The sequence below is a fragment of the Triticum urartu genome, chromosome 6A (genome assembly GCF_056163025.1).
Source record: "Triticum urartu cultivar PI428250 chromosome 6A, HENAU_Tu73, whole genome shotgun sequence".
NCBI lineage: Eukaryota > Viridiplantae > Streptophyta > Magnoliopsida > Poales > Poaceae > Triticum > Triticum urartu.
Genome location: NC_141878.1, coordinates 590,509,235 through 590,528,097, shown reverse-complemented (window position 1 = coordinate 590,528,097; position 18,863 = coordinate 590,509,235). Strand labels below are relative to the sequence as shown.

The 18,863-nt window shown below is 44.3% G+C and overlaps 1 protein-coding gene and 1 pseudogene across 1 annotated transcript; both read left to right on the top strand.

The window, feature by feature from the left end:
* Positions 1-298: 298 nt before the first annotated feature.
* Positions 299-5,089, top strand: LOC147966774 (uncharacterized; annotated as a pseudogene).
* A 2,142-nt stretch (positions 5,090-7,231) lies between these two features.
* LOC147966773 (uncharacterized) lies at positions 7,232-7,876 on the top strand. Its single transcript, XM_087530951.1, has one exon. It carries the CDS (start codon positions 7,232-7,234, stop codon positions 7,874-7,876), a length of 645 nt encoding a protein of 214 aa, XP_087387077.1.
* The last annotated feature ends 10,987 nt before the right edge of the window (positions 7,877-18,863 follow it).

The following is an 18,863-nucleotide window of genomic DNA, read 5'->3' as shown; positions in this document are numbered from 1 at the left end:
GAGTGATTCAAAATCATTTACACTTCCGCATGGGCGTAAGACTTGCTGGTTTGATTGCCATAGGCGCTTTCTACCTCCTGACCATGAGTTCAGAACCCAAGCCAATTCATTTAGAAAGGATACAATAGTGCTTCAGGGGCCACCAAGGCGTTTGACAGAGGAGGAAGTGCGAGCTCACATGGTTGCAAATGTATATGACATAGATAACTATAATAAATCGCACAACTGGACCCACATAAGCTGCTTTTGGGATCTTCCATACTTTGATAAACTGAAGCTTAGGCACAACATCGATGTGATGCACAATGAGAAAAATGTAGCAGGAGCTATATGGAACACATGCTTTGACATTCCTAATAAAACTAAAGATAATGTGAAGGCAAGAAAAGATCTAGAAGAAATATGCCATCGCCCTAAGCAGCATTTGCATTTGAAGGAAAATGGGAAGTGGTTTAAGCCAAGGGCACCATTTGTCATTGAGAAAGATGATAGGTTAACCATTCTTAAATGGTTTAAAGAGCTGAAATTTACTGATGGATATGCAGCGGGTTTTAAAAGAGGGGTTAGCTTCCAGCAAAGGAAGATTTTTGGGCTTAAAAGTCATGATTACCACATCTTCATGGAACGGCTGCTACCAGATGCATTTCGTGGCTTCATTCCGGAGAATATATGGTTATGTTTGGCCGAGCTAAGCTTTTTCTATAGGAAGCTATGTGCAAAAGAACTTAGCAAAGATGTTGTGAGCTCCCTGGAAAAGAATGTTGCGGTGCTTGTATGCAAACTGGAGAAGATATTCCCTCCTGGTTTCTTTAATTCAATGCAACATCTAATTGTACATCTTCCCTATCAAGCTCGGCTAGGAGGCCCTGTCTTAGCCCGATGGATGTATAACTATGAGAGGTAAATCCAGAACTTGTAGTCCACTATAAGGTGGTGTGTTGGCTCTTAGGCTAACTTCTTGACTTGCCCTCGCAGATGCATAGGTAAACTTAATCCAAAAGTGCGCAATAAGGCTCGAGTTGAGGGCTCCATTATTGAGGCTTATCTCGTTGAGGAGTCAACTAATTTCCTGTCTTTGTATTTTAATCCTAAAGTACGGTCAGTTATAAACAAGGCACCTCGGTATGATGATGGGGCCTCTACATTTGAATCTGCATGTGACCTTGAGATATTTAAATGCCCTGGCCGATGCATGAGCCCTCAAGGATACTGTGAGCTCAATAACAACGAATACAAGGTTGCTTTCTTGTACATATTGCAAACATGCCTGAAATGGATGATCTTTTCAAGTATGTCTTAAAATCTCAAAATAACTACTGTGAACAATAATATGTTTTCAACTGTTCATAACTCTAAATAACTTTGTGTAGGGAGTTTGATAATGAGCAGTGGAAGAGCCCTCGAGTTGTTCCAACACCGAAACAACTCCGTGAGTTAAGACTGAATGGCTGGAAATCAGGCCCTGCTAGATGTCATGGACCTAATTTTTTTGACTGGTTTAAAACTAAAGTATTGTCCCTAAATCACACTTAAATTTGTGCCCAATATTCATTTAGCTCCAAAACTGGCATAAGTAATTACATCTTGCAGTGCATGAAGTTACCTAGCATTCACAATGCTTTACGCCAAATGTCTTATGGTTTTCGCACAAGAGTTGCTACTTATGGCTGTTATGATGTGAATGGGTATAGGTTTCGGTCAGAGAAGTATGAAAGGAAGAAATCTGAATTAACTACAGTCAATAGTGGGGTTTGTGTTACTTCACTTGATGAAGATGACAACCAATTCGATTATTATGGTGTAATTGAAGATATAATTAAAATAACTTGGGAAGGTAGAATGAAACTGGAGCTAGTCTTATTTGATTGCCGCTGGTTTGATCCAACTTCAGCTGGGGTAAGGAGAACTGAAAATGTGGGATTGGTAGAGATAAAACACACCTCCAAACTCTCAAATTATGATCCATTTGTTATGGCTGGTCAAGTTAGTCAAGTATACTACTTGTCTTACCCATGTAAGACTAGAAGAGATCTATTGGACTGGTCGGTGGTATTTCGAGTTCCTCCACGGGGCTATGTTCCTCCAATGGCCAGCAACAACCTTCCACAAGAACCAACACACGGTGTCTTATTCTATCAAGAGGATGGGTTGGAAGGCACTTTTACTATTGATATAGGACTTGGCTTAGAAAACATGGACTCATTTGCGTCAGATGAGATTACTGATCCAAAAGAGATAGAACATTTGGAGAAGCAATCTGCTGCTATCCAAGAAGATGAAGATGAGGAAGGGGAGGAAGAAGATGAAGAGGATGAAGAAGATGAAGATGAAGAGGAAGAGGAGGAAGAATATGACGAAGATGAAGAACTTCAATCCCCAACCTATGATCCAAATGATTTCTAATGTTGTGCTGGTTGTTTTAGTGTTCTATGGTAGTTTGTGTTATTTTGTAAGCAACTGAAACTTGATATTATTTGTATTGAATGTTTCTGAAAGTTTCTTTCCTTCTTGCAAATATGTGTTATTTGACATGTAGCCCACATGGTTTTCCTCTCATTTTGTTCAAATTTGTATTCTAATTCTAGTAGGTTCCCTTTGTAATAGATTTGTCTAACATCTGATTTTTTCTTTATAGGAGATGACTGGACTTCGTCATGTCCGTGCCAGGAGCGGATCAAGCAACAATAACTCACAAAGGACAATTTCTGGCAGCACTAACTCTACCAACCTTTTGTCCCAAAAGAGTAATGTGAACTCATCTCACCCTTCACCTGAGAAGCGTAGAGGAAGACGCATGAGAGCTACTGTTGAATTAAGAGTGCCTCCACGTGGTGGCAAAGTTGGCCTTCAACCTAAAGGTGAAAGGTATCGAAAATGATGTGTTTGTTCTATCTTTAATGTATTGTTGCACATGTGTTTCCTGTTTTTCTAAAACTTGTCAATTAATACAGTTAAAAACACTTTCAATTAATACCATTTACTGCATGTAGGCAATTTAAGTATGTACCCTATCATCCCAAGAACTACAAGTACACTACACAACTTGGAGTTCTTCTCAAACGTGAATACCCAGGAAAAATAGAGGAAAAAAATTGATCATGGTGTCATCACTAATACGCGCCTGGCTTTGGAGTGGTACGGTTACTATCATGATTCGACTCTAGATTTTCAGTAGCGGACAGCCGTAGATCGTGTGAAGGAAGAGTTTTGGGTAAGTACATTTTTTTGGATCAATTGCAATTATTATTATACATATCTTTGTATTGCTGTAAAAATCTGGTCTATAAATTTCTGAACATGTAGAACTTGTTTGAGCTGCATGTGGATGACGAGGAAGTTGACAGTGCCCGAATCCAAATTGAGCAAGAGGCTAACCGGATTATTGACACATATGCAAGGAAAAAGGTGAAAGACATGTTGTACCAACTTCGTGTGGATGCTGTGAAGCTTTACTATGAGAATCAAGGAGAGAAGCTTGATGACTCGATGGCTTGTGCAAGAGAACTCGAATATGAGCAATACCTCCAGAGTAGGATACCATGGTGCAAGGAAGTTGCATGGCCTGGACTATGTCGTTATTGGACATCAAAGGAATACAAGACCAACAGGGGGAGGGGACGAGAAGCTCGCTTGAAATCTGAGGATATTGCTCAAAACCGAGGAGGCTCACGACCTTTTGCGGAGGCACAACAGTATTTGGTATGTTGTGATTATTGTATGATTTGCTTCACACTTAGTTTTTCTATTACATGATGATGCCATGACTTTGCTTGAATTTATGTGGTCTTACAGGAAGAGACACTTGGACCTGAGAAGGCGACCACGCTGAATACATATACTGCAATGAAATGTGGAATGAATAATGTGAGTAGCAGTGGCAACAATGGCGCAATCATTAGCAATGGTGCAATCATGAGCCAGAAAGCACAAAAACACTTTGTATGTCATCGTTTCTACTGCCATATTGCTTATAGGTTTTTAAGACGTTAATTTACTAGCATGTTGTGAACAAACTATAATTTTTGATTGTCAGGATGACTATACTGCATTGGCTAAAGAGAAGTATCCAGATAGTTGGGAGGGAAGAGACCTAGACGGTGAGCTGCTGTATGAAGCATCACGTGGCATTCCTCATGGTCGCGTGTCAATAGGGTAATGGGGCTATTAAGAAAGCAGATATTGAATCAGCAGCTAGAAAAAGAAATACCAGTGCATCAATTTCTCTCACACTTCGAGAGAAGGAACAACTCAGGCGTGTTAACGAAGAAAATGCAGAACTCAAGCGTGCTAAGGAGATGCTACAGCAGAAAGTAGATATGCATGGGCAGCTCATAACTGTATGTACAAATTCATGCCCACATTCTAAAGCAATGGATCTCAACTTCTCAAGTATCAACTCTAGTAACATTTCTTCTTTCTTTGCAGGCACTTTTCAAGGAGATAGGAAAAGAGTTGCCAGCTCATATACCACATATACTAAGCCATGGAGCTGTTTCGCAACCAGAAGTAAGTGTATGAGAAAGTTGAAGTTGTATATATCATATGGATGAATGTGTGATGTCCACTACTCAACTTAGTTTTGTGCATTCCTTCTGACCTGTCTACGCTGATGTGGTTGCAATATCAACACTGTGTTGCATATGAGATTGTTTTTCATGTTTTGTATTAAGTTGTTTGGCTGTTTGCATCTGTGAGCTTGTCTATTCTCATAAAATTCTTTAGCTGTTGTGCCCAATTTCCGTGTAAATAATGCTTGTCATGCTTAAGGTCCATCTGATTGGAACTTGAAAATAGCCTAAACAAAATCAGTTCTTGGTGCCGAGCATTAATCAATAAATGGATATTATTTGGTTCATTTGGTTCTGTTGTCTCCACTTGTTATCCAACAAAGTATTGTGTTTTTATTGTTCTAAATCAGATTAAATAACAATTTGGTTACTTCTTGATTCAGGGGACAAATAACTCATCTCAAGCCGGCTCGCAAGCGGTTGATGGCAACAATGATGTCATGGAGTCGGGCGAGGAGAATGACGCCACTGGGAATGTCGGCGATCAGACCGTTGACGCAGCCAACCATGGCGAAAACTGATTGCTCAATCGACATAATAACATCAGACTATAGGTGGTTGTAATATGCTCTTTTGTGGACTTGTGTATCTGGTATGGCTTAGGAATGGGAACTGACATCTTGGTGACATCTGGTGGTAGTTGCAAGCCGGCGTATTTTGCTAGTATTGTTGTAGTTGGCAGATCCTTTTGTGGATGGTACCTTTGTAGCCTTGTAGTGTAATTTGTTGATATATGTATGTATGGAACTGATGTTGATACATCTGGTGGTAGTTGCAAGCTGGTGTATTTTGCTAGTATTATTGTAGTTAGCAGATCCTTTTGTGGATGGTACCTTTGTAGCCTTGTAGTGTAATTATATATGTATGGAACTGATGATGCTATATGAAGTCTGATGTTGTCATATAAATATATTCTCATATGGTTTCTGTGAAATAATGCAACATTTGTAGAACCTGGGTTAAGCACATTGCTTTTGTGGTAGGAATATGAAATAAAAAATCAACATCATGATGTAACAGTGACGGCCAACGGCTCACAGGAATGAGCGCGTGCTGCAGCAACCTAGTATAATTTTCCTGTCGGCTGAACCTACAGGTATAAGTCCTTCCTCAGATACAAGTAAGCGGCGATGTTAGGGTTTCGCGACCCTGGCGATCACCAAGCGGCGGCGGCCACGCTGCTCCGCCCGTCCGGCGAGGCCCTGGCCTCTGCCGATACCCGTGTCGTGTGTGAGGTCCTCCCGCACTACGACCCCGTGGCGGCCCCGTCCGCTAAGTCCCATTAAGTTTTCGGAGTCCCAATTTATCAGGAGTCTCAGGAGTTGGAGTCCGGCGATGTCACAATCCCTAACTCCGTGCGCAAGTTTTCTCCCCCCGATCTGAATATACATCCAGAAGGCGGCGGGAGGAAGGAACACGAAGCCATCAATCTTCGCTTACCACCAGACCGAACCAAACCGCCAGATCGTCTTCAAGCGGGTAGTCCACCTGCCGGGAAGGCGTCGAAGTCGCAAGCTGTAGCGATCTTGCCTGGTGCGGAAGAGGGGAAACTAGTGCACGGTGGGGGCGATCAAGGGGCTCCCGTTGCGGACGCTGCCCGCCCGAAGCCGGACACCGGTGGATCCGAGACTGGCCTCGCAGAAAGTTTCGCCTTGGCTGCTGCTGTCCATGTGGGTACCCAAGACAGAGGTATGCCGGCGATCGGTAGACCTAGGCCGGACGCGGGACGGCCGGTGATCACATCCGACGGGAACTACGACGGCCGGCTGCGTTGCTCACCACGTATGCGGTATACTCAACAGTGTGGTACATACAGTGCGTGCTAAGCGAAACCCGGCTGTCTTTGAAGGATTCAGCTTTGCATCCGATGCTAATTCTAGTACGAGTAGGAGCAATGGCAACAGAAGTAAACCACAACCACGTGAGCAGCAACAACCCCAACCTGACATGTCTACAAAGGTTAAAGAGAAGGAAAATCCAGCCATGTTAGTATACCTTGCCACTATGTTGCAGAACATCTCAGGAGGCGAGAGGAGGGCTCGTGGGAAGGAAAACTTGCCGCCGCTGCCGGTTGATAATACCGCTGTGGCAACCCAGCCAGAGGAGTGCAGAACGCTGACGAGTACACTAAAAAAGCAGAAAACTGGGCAAGATGGTGAGGACAAGGTGCGTGATCATATGGAGGAGGAGTTGGGACAAACCATTCTGGAGCCAACCGGCCATGGGGGCGCCAGTCAACTGACGGGGACGCAGGCGGCGCCCCGTCAGGAGCAATGAATATACTCAGCTGGAACTGCCGGGGGGCGGGGAACTCCCGGACAGTTCGTGATCTTGCGAGCTTGGTGCAAGCTCATTCCCCCTGTATCATTTTTTTATGTGAGACTAGGCAGTCGAAAGTTAGGATGAAGAGGTATCGTTCCCGGCTAGGTTTAAGTGGTTTTGATTCTATAGATAGTAATGGGCTCAGTGGTGGTCTTGCTCTATATTGGCACGAATCCGTGCAGCTGGATGTAAAGGAGTTAAACGACCGATATATTGATGCTCACGTGACAACGACAACGGGAGAACCACCATGGAGGCTTACCTGTGTCTATGATGAGCCTCGCACGGAGGACCGTCATCGCATGTGGACCCTTCTCCGCGATCTACATCGCCGCGTGGATATGCCATGGGTGGTGGTGGGCGATTTCAACGAGGCCATGTGGGGCTTCGAACACTTCTCCGAAAATCCGAGGGCGGTAGGTCAGATGATTGATTTCCGTGATGTTTTGGAAGTTTGTGGCCTCGGTGATCTTGTTTTTTCAGGTGTTCCGTACACTTATGATAACCGCCGAGCTGGGCGCGCTAACGTCAAGGTCCGGCTGGACCGGGCAGTGGCAAATAATGCTTGGAGAGATTTGTTCATGGATGCTTCGGTTAGGCATCTGGTGGCGCCGTCTTCAGATCATGCCCCCATCTTGCTAAGGTGCGAGCTGGAGGAGCCACGAGTGGATGTCGGTAGGAAATGCCGACATTATGAGGTGATGTGGGAGCGCAAGCTCGCTCTCCCTAAGGTCATTTCTGAGGCATGGGTCGCTGCAGGAAACATGGTAAATTTGGGTGATGTGTCCGCTGCCCTTGACACCCTCATGCACACCCTTCAGTCGTGGAGTAAGAAAAAATTCGGTAATGTAATTAAGGATATTAATAAATCTCGTTCCCGCCTTGAAGAGTTAATGGCTATGAATACAGATCAGTGTATAATCAGGGAGGCTACTGACCGCTTGAATGAGTTGTTATATAGAGAGGAGATGCTTTGGATGCAGTGATCTAGAGTTGACTGGTTGAAAGAGGGAGACCGCAATACGAAATTCTTTCACCGTAAGGCTGTTTGGAGAGCAAGGAAAAACCGGATCAAATCTCTTCTTGATGAGCACGGGGTGGTGCACACGGACAGCAAGGTTATAGCAGAGATGACTTCTTATTTTGCCAACTTGTTTACAGCTGACCCCTTGTTATGTGCTGATCCGGTTACTAATCTTATTAATGCTCGCGTTACTGACATCATGAATGAAGGGTTATGTGCAGAATTCACGGATAAGGAGGTTTCTGATGCTCTATTTCAGATAGGACCCCTAAAGGCACCTGGACCTGGCGGTTTCCCCGCTAGAATTTTTCAGCGAAACTGGCCTGTGATGAAAGTCCAGGTAATTGCAGGGGTGTTGGAATTTTTTAGGACAGGACATATGTCGGAGGGGGTGAACGACACCTCCATCATTCTGATTCCGAAGGTGGACAACCCGGTTAAGTTGTCTGAGTATCGTCCTATCAGTTTATGTAATGTCATCTATAAGGTTGTGGCAAAGTGTCTTGTCAACAGACTGCGCCCCACACTGGAGGAGATCATATCGCCTGAGCAGAGTGCTTTTGTCCCAGGTAGAATGATTACTGATAATGTGCTGATTGCTTTTGAATGTATCCACCACATACAGCAGGAGAAGGATCCAGACAGGAGTTATTGTGCATATAAACTAGATCTGTCTAAGGCTTATGACAGGGTAGACTGGAGTTTCTTGAAGCGTACGATGCAAAAGATGGGTTTCGCTCACAGATGGGTTGACTGGATAATGTCGTGTGTCACCTCTGTGAGATATTCTGTTAAATTTAATGGGACCCTCTTGGATTCGTTCGCACCGACGCGTGGGCTTCGGCAAGGTGACCCACTATCCCCGTTTTTATTCCTTTTTGTGGCTGATGGTTTATCCGCTCTGTTGAAAGATGGCGAGGTACAAGGAAAATTTTCACCCATTAAAGTTTGTCGTCGTGTGCCTGGTATTTCTCACTTGCTTTTCGCGGATGATACACTATTATTCTTCAAAGCAGAGAAGGAGCAAGCTAGAGAAGTTAAGAAAATTATTAACACATATGAGAATGCAACAGGACAATTGATAAACCCGGCAAAGTGCAGTATTTTGTTTCAGAATTCTTGTGTGCACGCAGAACAGGAGCAAGTTCGTGCTGAGTTGCAGGTGCAGTTGTCAACCTTTGAGGAGAAATATTTGGGGCTCCCAACTCCAGAAGGTAGAATGTCCAAAGGGAAATTTCAGAATTTGCAAGCTCGCCTCACTAAATGCATCATTGCATGGGGTGACACCTTGTCCTTGGCAGGGAAGGAGACCATGATTAAGGCGGTCGCCCAGGCTATTCCAACTTATATGATGGGAGTTTTCAAACTACCGATGTCAGTGTGTGATGAACTAAACAGAATGGTGCGTAATTTCTGGTGGGGTGCGAAGGAAGGGAAGCGGAAAACTCATTGGATTTCTTGGCCACGCATTATGTCACATAAGATGAAGGGGGGACTGGGATTCCGAGACTTCAGGGTCTTTAATCAGGCGCTCCTGGCTCGCCAGGCGTGGAGACTTCTAACAAAACCCAATAGCTTGTGTGCACAGGTCCTCAAAGCTCGCTACTACCCCGAGGGTCGCCTCGAGGACACGGTGTTCTCTGGGAACGCGTCCTCCACCTGGCAGGCCATCCAGTATGGGCTTGAGCTTCTCAAGAAGGGGCTAGTGTGGCGCGTGGGGAATGGTGAAAGCATTCGTATCTGGCGTGACAAGTGGCTGCCCCGCCCCCCGACTGGTGAACTCATATCTGCACGAGGGACCTGCCGCCTTCGACGGGTGGCAGAGCTGCTCGATGACCGAGGTGCATGGCGCACGGACCACCTACATTGCTTCTTCCATCCAGTAGATATTGACATCATCAGCAAAATTCGGACGTCGCCGCGCCTCGCCGAGGACATCCTGGCATGGGCTCCTGAGACGAATGGTATCTTCACCGTTCGGTCCGCGTACCGCTTCGCGATGGACGAGCGCGAGCGTCCATCGGCGAGCGCATCTAGCAGGGCACCGGATGGTCGTCGCGCCATCTGGAAGATCATATGGGGGTGCCCTGCCCCCCACAGGTACGCGTGTTTTCTTGGCGGCTTGTGACAAATTCCCTTGCTACATGGGCAAATAAATTTTCCCGTCACTTGGAAACCACAGACATATGTCCCTTGTGTGGTTTGGAATGCGAGGATGGATTCCACGCAATGTGTAGGTGTCCCCGTGCAGTGGAGCTATGGAGAGCGATGGCTAAAGACTGGATGCTCCCGGACATCCAGTTTGTTCGTCACACAGGCCCGGAGTGGCTTTTTGATGTGCTTGAGCCGCTATTGGGACCGTCCCGCATGGCTCTCTTGATGACAATGTGGCGTTCGTGGCATGTCCGCAATGAGATCACTCACGACAAAGCTCCTCCACCAACTGAAGCATCTCGTCGATTTCTGCACAGCTATCTAACATCGCTTTTATGCATCCAGCAGTTTCCTATGAAAGATATGTGCAAGGGTAAAATGGTGCTCATGGAACCGGTGATCCAAGCTGCACCTGGGATTAGTAGCAGCAGCAGCAGCACACACGGAGGTGTATACATGCCTATAGCAGCAGCACACACGCTGGTGCATGGACATGCAGCAACACACATGGAGGTGTACGTGCTTGCAGCAGCAGCACACACGGAGGCGTACGTGCATGCAGTAGCACCGTGTTGGAAATATGCCCTAGAGGCAATAATAAAAGCACTATTATTATATTTCCTTGTTCATGATAATTGTCTTTATTCATGCTATAATTGTGTTATCCGGAAATCGTAATACATGTGTGAATAACAAACACCAACATGTCCCTAGTAAGCCTCTAGTTGACTAGCTCGTTGATCAACAGATAGTCATGGTTTCCTGACTATGGACATTGGATGTCATTGATAACGAGATCACATCATTAGGAGAATGATGTGATGGACAAGACCCAATCCTAAACATAGCATTAGATCGTATAGTTCGGTTGCTAGAGTTTTTCCAATGTCAAGTATCTTTTCCTTAGACCATGAGATCGTGTAACTCCCGGATACCGTAGAAGTGCTTTGGGTATACCAAACGTCACAACGTAACTGGGTGACTATAAAGGTATACTACGGGTATCTCCGAAAGTGTCTGTTGGGTTGACACGGATCAAGACTGGGATTTGTCACTCCGTATGACGGAGAGGTATCACTTGGCCCACTCGGTAATGCATCATCATAGTGAGCTCAAAGTGACCAAGTGTCTGGTCACGGGATCATGCATTACGGTACGAGTAAAGTGACTTGCCGGTAACGAGATTGAACAAGGTATTGGGATACCGATGATCGAATCTCGGGCAAGTAACATACCGATTGACAAAGGGAATTGTATACGGGGTTGCTTGAATCCTTGACATCGTGGTTCATCCGATGAGATCATCGTGGAGCATGTGGGAGCCAACATGGGTATCCAAATCCCGCTGTTGGTTATTGGCCGAAGAACCGTCTTAGTCATGTCTACGTGTCTCCCGAACCCGTAAGGTCTACACACTTAAGGTTCGGTGACGCTAGGGTTGTAGGGATATGTATATGCAGTAACCCGAATGTTGTTCGGAGTCCCGGATGAGATCCCGGACGTCACGAGGAGTTCCGGAATGGTCCGGAGGTAAAGAATTATATATAGGAAGTGCTATTTCGGCCATCGGGACAAGTTTCGGGGTCACCGGTATTGTACCGGGACCACCGGAAGGGTCCCGGGGGTCCACCGGGTGGGGCCACCTGCCCCGGGGGGGCACATGGGCTGTAGGGGGTGCGCCTTGGCCTATATGGGCCAAGGGCACCAGCCCCAAGAGGCCCATGCGCCTAGGGTTCAAGAAGGGAAGAGTCCCAAAGGGGGAAGGCACCCCGTAGGTGCCTTGGGGGGGGAGGGACTCCTCCCTTGGCCGCCGCCTCCCTAGGAGATTGGATCTCCTAGGGCCGGCGCCCCCCCCCCTAGGCCCCCTATATATAGTGGGGGAGGGAGGGTCTCTAAAACCTCGCCTTTGGTGCCTCCCTCTCCCTCTCCAACACCCCTCCTCCTCCATAGTGCTTGGCGAAGCCCTGACGGAGTACTGCAGCTCCATCACCACCACGCCGTCGTGCTGCTGCTGGAGCCATCTTCCTCAACCTCTCCTTTCCCCTTGCTGGATCAAGAAGAAGGAGACGTTACGCTGACCGTACGTGTGTTGAACGTGGAGGTGCCGTCCGTTCGGCGCTAGGATCTCCGGTGATTTGGATCACGTCGTGTACGACTACCTCATCCCCGTTCTTTGAACGCTTCCGCTCGCGATCTACAAAGGTATGTAGATGCATCCGATCACTCGTTGCTAGATGAACTCATAGATGGATCTTGGTGAAACCGTAGGAATTTTTTTTTTCTGCAACGTTCCCCAACACACCGGCCCGCCAGATTCCAGCAGGGACGATGCGCCAAATGCTAGCCCAGCTCACCCACCAGCTGACAGATGGAGTACGCCACCTCAAGGATGGCTCAAACTCAATGTTGACGGTGCTTTTCTAGGGCAGGCAGGAAACGGCGGCTCTGGCATGGTGCTTCGGGACAACTTAGGCGGCATCATTTTCACTTCCTGCCGTCATTTATTCACATGTGATAATGCTCTTGCTGCGGAACTAGAAGCATGTAAAGAGGGAATCGCGCTAGCTTTGGAGTGGAGCACACTTCCGTTTATTCTAGAGACGGACAGTACCGAAGCTGCTGCGATGATTTTAAACCCTTCAGGGAATAGAGCACGACATGCTGCCATCATTCAGGAGATCGCCTCCATGATGAGAGGAGGTAGAGAGGTAGTGGTAAAAGCTATTAGAAGAGGGTGTAATCATGTTAGCCACCATTTGGCTCAGATGGGTAGATGTGAGATAAAGACGGCCGTATGGTTACGGTCAGGCACTGAGAGGGTTGTAAACTTGTGTGAACTGGAGTGCCGCGATCCAGCTTAATTAATATACAACCCTTTTCCCCCGCAAAAAAAGGTATAAGTCCTTCCTGACGGTCTTTCCTGACAGGTGGTCGACAGGAATATGTATTTTCCGGGAAGCATAAATCTGACGCAACATTTCTTTCCTGTGTACCAACCGTCAGGGATAACCGACAGCATTAATATTCTTGTGGGCCATCCGTCAGGCATATTCATTCATTCCTGGCAGGCTATGGCTGTGGGTTGTTCACCGAAAGGAATTATATTCCTGATGGCTACTGGCCCACACGCTTAGTCACGTTTCTGGTAGTGTAGATTTTCATCCTTTTATTCTGTTCCTCACTAAGCATAAGAATATTTAAATATTAATTTTAGTCCCGAGCTACGATCTATGGGTGTATAAACTGAGTACGAATAACTAATGGAAAACATTAACATGTCAAAGTTAGTAGGTCACAAAGTAAAGAAACCTGATTTGAAAGCAACAAAGTATATAATAATATACTTTAAGCACCGTTGCATCACCATATACCTTGCTTGGACCAAATCTCGAAACTTTCATTATGCTACTGCTTTGCATTGCACAAACCTTGGTTACGTCTCATTAACACTCTAAGTTGCAGACTGAACACATGTAGCATTTAGTACACTAAACGTTCATAAAACTGGAGCGGAAAAACGTAGAGAAATTCAGACTGGAACCACACAGGGTTCGTAGATGAAATAAGAAGCGGCATGATGGATACCTTTTTTCTAAACAAATATTTCTAACTTCTTGTGTTTAGCTTGTTTGCAATCATATCAAAATATACCTGAGGATTTCACGAGAAGGGCTTGACCTGAAAGAGAAACGATCTTATAGTGGAGGGACAACAGATGGTGACGATACAGGACGAAGGAAGGGATATATGTGTTAATGTACCTTGTGCGTATGCAGTGTAGGATCGATATGCTATTCTGCAGGGGCGTGTGCCATATATAATGCACCAATTAGTTCATATGTAGCTGAACTTGCATCACCTGCCACCGAGTGCTACAACCTGGACTAATAGTTATGAGAAAGATGTGGCCTTATCAAAGGTATCGATGCTCGAATTACACACAATATTTCTGTTAGATGAGAAGCACGCAAAAAGCTGCGATCAATATAGGTAACCCATCAATCTTAGACAAAAAACCGACCAGCATACCTGATCCTTGGCGTGTTTGATCTTTCCCCTTTCTCTTGTGTTCTCACCTCTAACAGGGTTGAAGCCATGGTGAGGAACTGAGCAGACATATCCGGCCAGGCGATGATGGGGTCTGCTTCCCTGCCAGCGGCTCAGCACAACACAAACTTGGATTCAGACCTGGTAGCATGTTGCATTGGCTGCCGGGTCAGAGAAGGAAACCTGGTGGAGAATGACGCGATCTAGCTAGCATATCGAAGTAGGGTACACGGGAGAAGGGAGCAGGGGAAGGCACGAGTGTTCTTTTTTTTTCGAGAAACCATGTTTCCTTGGGAAGGAACATAACCGGTTTCAGCTTTAAGTAAACAGTTGCCCAGACATCATTAAATCTAGGACACGACTAACGTCCTAACGTACGGAATTTAAGGGAGATATCCGAACGATCATTCTTATCTCCCTCCCATGACCTTCCATGCATGCGTGCATCTTTTATGTGTGTTTTCACCAATCCTTATTTAATTAAAACCTAATTACATGCATGCAGGAAAAAACAAAACTGATGATGTTCAAGACTCAAAATACAAAATGTTTTGTAGCTCAAACCATCGGCCGGATTGAAAAACTATCTTCATATAAAAGATTCGTCGCGACGAGACCTTCGAAACTAGATCACATGTTGGTATGTTCCGACGACATTTTTTTCCAATAAAATGTTACCACGCATATGCTACGTAAGTTATCACAACTATGACATATAGTTACCATACTGGTTTTCATAAGAAAAACTGGGCATAAAAAGATGGTCTTCCAACTTTTCTTCTCATGTGTATAAGCACTAGATGCAATTAATGTTGGGGATATCGCTTATCGGGAACTTATCGGTCGACCCATGATAAGGGGTAAATCGGCCAGTTTATCGGCATATCGGCCGATTTATCGTCATATCGGCTCATTTATCGGCCGATTTATCTTATCGGTCAGACAATGGTAAGCGATAAATCAGATGATTTATCGGAATATCGGAATATATCTTGAACAGTGTCTAGATGACAAAACTATGATGTCATCCTAGATTCTCCCTATTTCGAAACTTCAAAATGTTTTGTAGCTCAAACCGTGGCTTTGATCGAAAAACTGTTTTCACATAAAAGATTCGTCAGGACGAGATCTTAGAAACCAGATCCCATGTTGGTATGTTTCGATGACTTTTTAAGATAAAAAATTACCACGCATGTGCTACGAAAGTTATCATGCTAGTTGAGCGTAAGTTATCGTGTTGTTTACATAGAAATTACCGAGGCATAAAAACTGGTTTCTTCGACCTTCTCCCCACATGCACATGCACGCGCCCTAGAGAACGGAAAATGCTAATGTCATGAAGGATTCCACCAAAATTTAAAAAAATTAAAATATTTTGTAACTCAAACAGCCGCTTTGATACAAAAACCATTTTCACATAAAAAATCATTGCGACATGGCCTTCGAAACTAAATCTCAAGTTGGTATGTTTTGACAACTTCTTTCGGTCAAAAGGTCATCAGACCTAGACTAACTAAGTTATCAACTCTGTTTTGTGTATATTACCATGCTATTCGCACACAAATTACCGAAGGGTGTTTTTCAACAAGTCCCTCCCCCTCCCGGTCAAAAGTTATCACACCTGGATTAAGTAAGTTATCAACTTAGTTGTGTGTATATTTTCGACAACTTTTTTCATGGGTCAACAAATATCGTCGTGTTTGTACATAAGTTATCAGGTCCGGGAGCTAGTGTTACCATGTTATTTACAGAGTATATTTTTCAATAACTTTTTTCCATGGGTCAAAAGTTATTGTGGTATTTGTACATAAGTTATCAGGTCCAGGAGCCTGTGTTACCATGTTATTTATAGAGTATGTTTTCAATAACTTTTTTCATAGGTCATAAGTTAACGTGGTGTTTGTACCTGAGTTATCAGGTCCGGAAGCGTATATTATCACACTTTTACACAGAAGTTATCGGTGGTATGTTTTAAACAACTTTTTCCACGGGTCAAAGTTATCATGGTGTTTGTATCTAAGTTATCGGGTCCAGAAGCCTATATTATCATGCTATTTACACAAAAAGCTATTGGTTGTATGTTTTTAATATCTTTTTGTTCGGGTCAAAATTATCATGGTGTTTGTACCTGAGTTATTAGGTCCGAGGGCATATATTACCATGCTATTACTTAGAAGTTATCAGCGCTATGTTTTAATTTCAACAACTTTTTTCCACTGGTCAAAGTTATCGTGGTGTTTGTACCTAAATTATCAGGTTAGGGGCGTATCTTGCCATGCTATTACTTCGAAGTTATCGGCGATACGTTTTCAACAACTTTTTCACACGGGTCAAAATTATCATGGTGTTTGCATCTAAATTATCGCGTCCAGGAGCCTATGTTATCATGCTATTTACACAATAGTTGCCGAGGAATGTTTTCAACGATTTTTTGTAAACCAAATAATGGGTAAGTCAGTCTACAATAATCATGTTTTTATAACATATACAACTTGGTAACTATAAAAATAACCATCACTAGTAGAAAAAGGGTCAAACGTGAAGCACATTAGTGCCGGTTTGATTTTGGCCCGGTACTAATGGTACCATTAGTGCCGGTTCGAACGGATTTGCATTAATGCCGGTTCGTGTTGAACCTTTAGTACCGGTTCGTGCCACGAACCGGTACTAAAGGGGTGGTGGCAGGCTGGCGTCAGGCCGGGGCCCCACGATCACCTTTAGTACCGGTTCATGGCACGAACCGGTACTAAAGAGGTCTGACCTATAGTACAGGTTTGTGACACAAACCGGCACTATAGGGCAATTTTCAAACTCTACCCCCCCCCCCCCCCGTGTGTCGCCATTTTAGTTCTGAAAAAATCAAAAGAAAATGATAAAAACTTCAAAAAATAAATTCCTTCGAGAGGTAGTTATATTACTACATCTGCTAGTTAGGAAAATTTGAAAACTACAATTTGGACATGTTTTGCAAAAAGTGCAGGGAAAACGTAAAACGGCTATAATTTTTGCATACGATGTCGGAAAAGAACGTATAATATATCAAAAAGTTCAGCACGAAAATCCGCATCCGATGGAGACCGCCTACGGCCTGTTTGGAATTTTTTAGAATCCTCAAATTCCAAAAGGAAAAAAAGATATGGTCAAATTTTAGTTTTTTTAAAAAAAATTGGTTAAATTTGGTCAAACTACTTATTCAAGAAGTATTAATGTTACTACGTAATTATTTAAGAATATTAGTGTTACTAAATAATTATTTCAATTTTTTGAATTTTGGTCAAATCTGGTCAAAACTATGGTCAAACTGTGGTCAAACTTATTCAAGAAATATTAGCGTTACTAAATAATTACTGTTCTTTAGAATAATACTTTCAAACTCAAACGGTGAAATGTGTGACTTCATGCTCAAGCTAAACTCCTGAGGGTTAATAGGATTGACATCTTACTATTGTCAGGAAAACAACAAGTGCAGACTCGGAAACGGAGAATAGAACCTCAAAGTTAAGCGTGCTCGGGCTAGAGTAGTGAGAGGGATGGATGACCGGTCGGGAAGTTAGATGATTTGGAATGAGTGATCCACACTTGAGCAGTTAAGAGAGGTGATTAGAGACTAAATCATCAAATAATTCAGAAAAATTAAAAATCAAAAAAAATTCCAATTTATAAAAAAAAATTCAAAGAAAAACCTTTAGTACCGGTTGGTAACCGGTACTAAAGGTCCCCCATACCAGGGCGCGAGCTTACGCCACATGGTGGCACTTTAGCGCCGGTTCGTGCCGAGCCGGTACTAAAGGGGGGGGGGGGGGCTTTAGTGCCCACCCTTTAGTGCCGGTTATGGAACCGGCACTAAAGGCCCTTACGAACCGGCGCTAAAGCTCCGTTTTCTACTAGTGCATGTTGATAGCTACAACCCGATGACTATATAATTGTTATGTTGGAACTACATATAGTCTTCCCTCCTATGATGACCCCTCTCTTACCAAATTACTACGAAGATTTGCTTGGATTCTACCATGACATGACACGTCACTTTCTCTTTGCCAACATCTCCCACCTATCCAAGGGCATCTCATGTAGAATCCTCTTTGATCCCACCACCAATGTCGTTCTCGGCATCATCAGAGTGCTCGCGGGGATGCCTACTTCCATCAAGAAGTGAACCACAAATGATTCATGAGTGGAAGAAAGACCGAAAATGCATTCTCTATAGAAATACAACAAAATCCGAGTATTACCAATTCTTAACAGAAAAAAAAAATCAAATGAAGGGCTGCACCATAGCAGTGGCCTACTCGCGGTAATCAGATATCTACAAAATTAGCCCACTTCTAAACAAAACATCCGCTTGGATGAGATGGTCACCAGGTATGGTCAAAGTCAGTAGCGAGGCTACAGGTGCCGGGTGCGAATACTGTTGCTTCTGCTATTTTTTCCGTCGCGGGATTTAGAATGTATGCGTGCGGGAATCGTACGTGCCTATCCCTAACGACCAGTCGGCAGGATTAATGTGGGAGCTCCTATGGGAACTTAGCTTTCTCGTTAAATCTAACCCATTGATCCGTTCAATTAAACGGGTAGATCTCTTTTTTCTGACTTTACCTAGGATTAATGTGGGAGCTCCTATGGTGCCTCCGATTAAAATAAATTGAAAATTATCAACAGGTAATTGCTTGTACGTTAATCCGAAACAACGTTAAACATAGTAATAACCAAACGTGCAGCAATCAACAAATTGGAAAGGACTGTGAAGA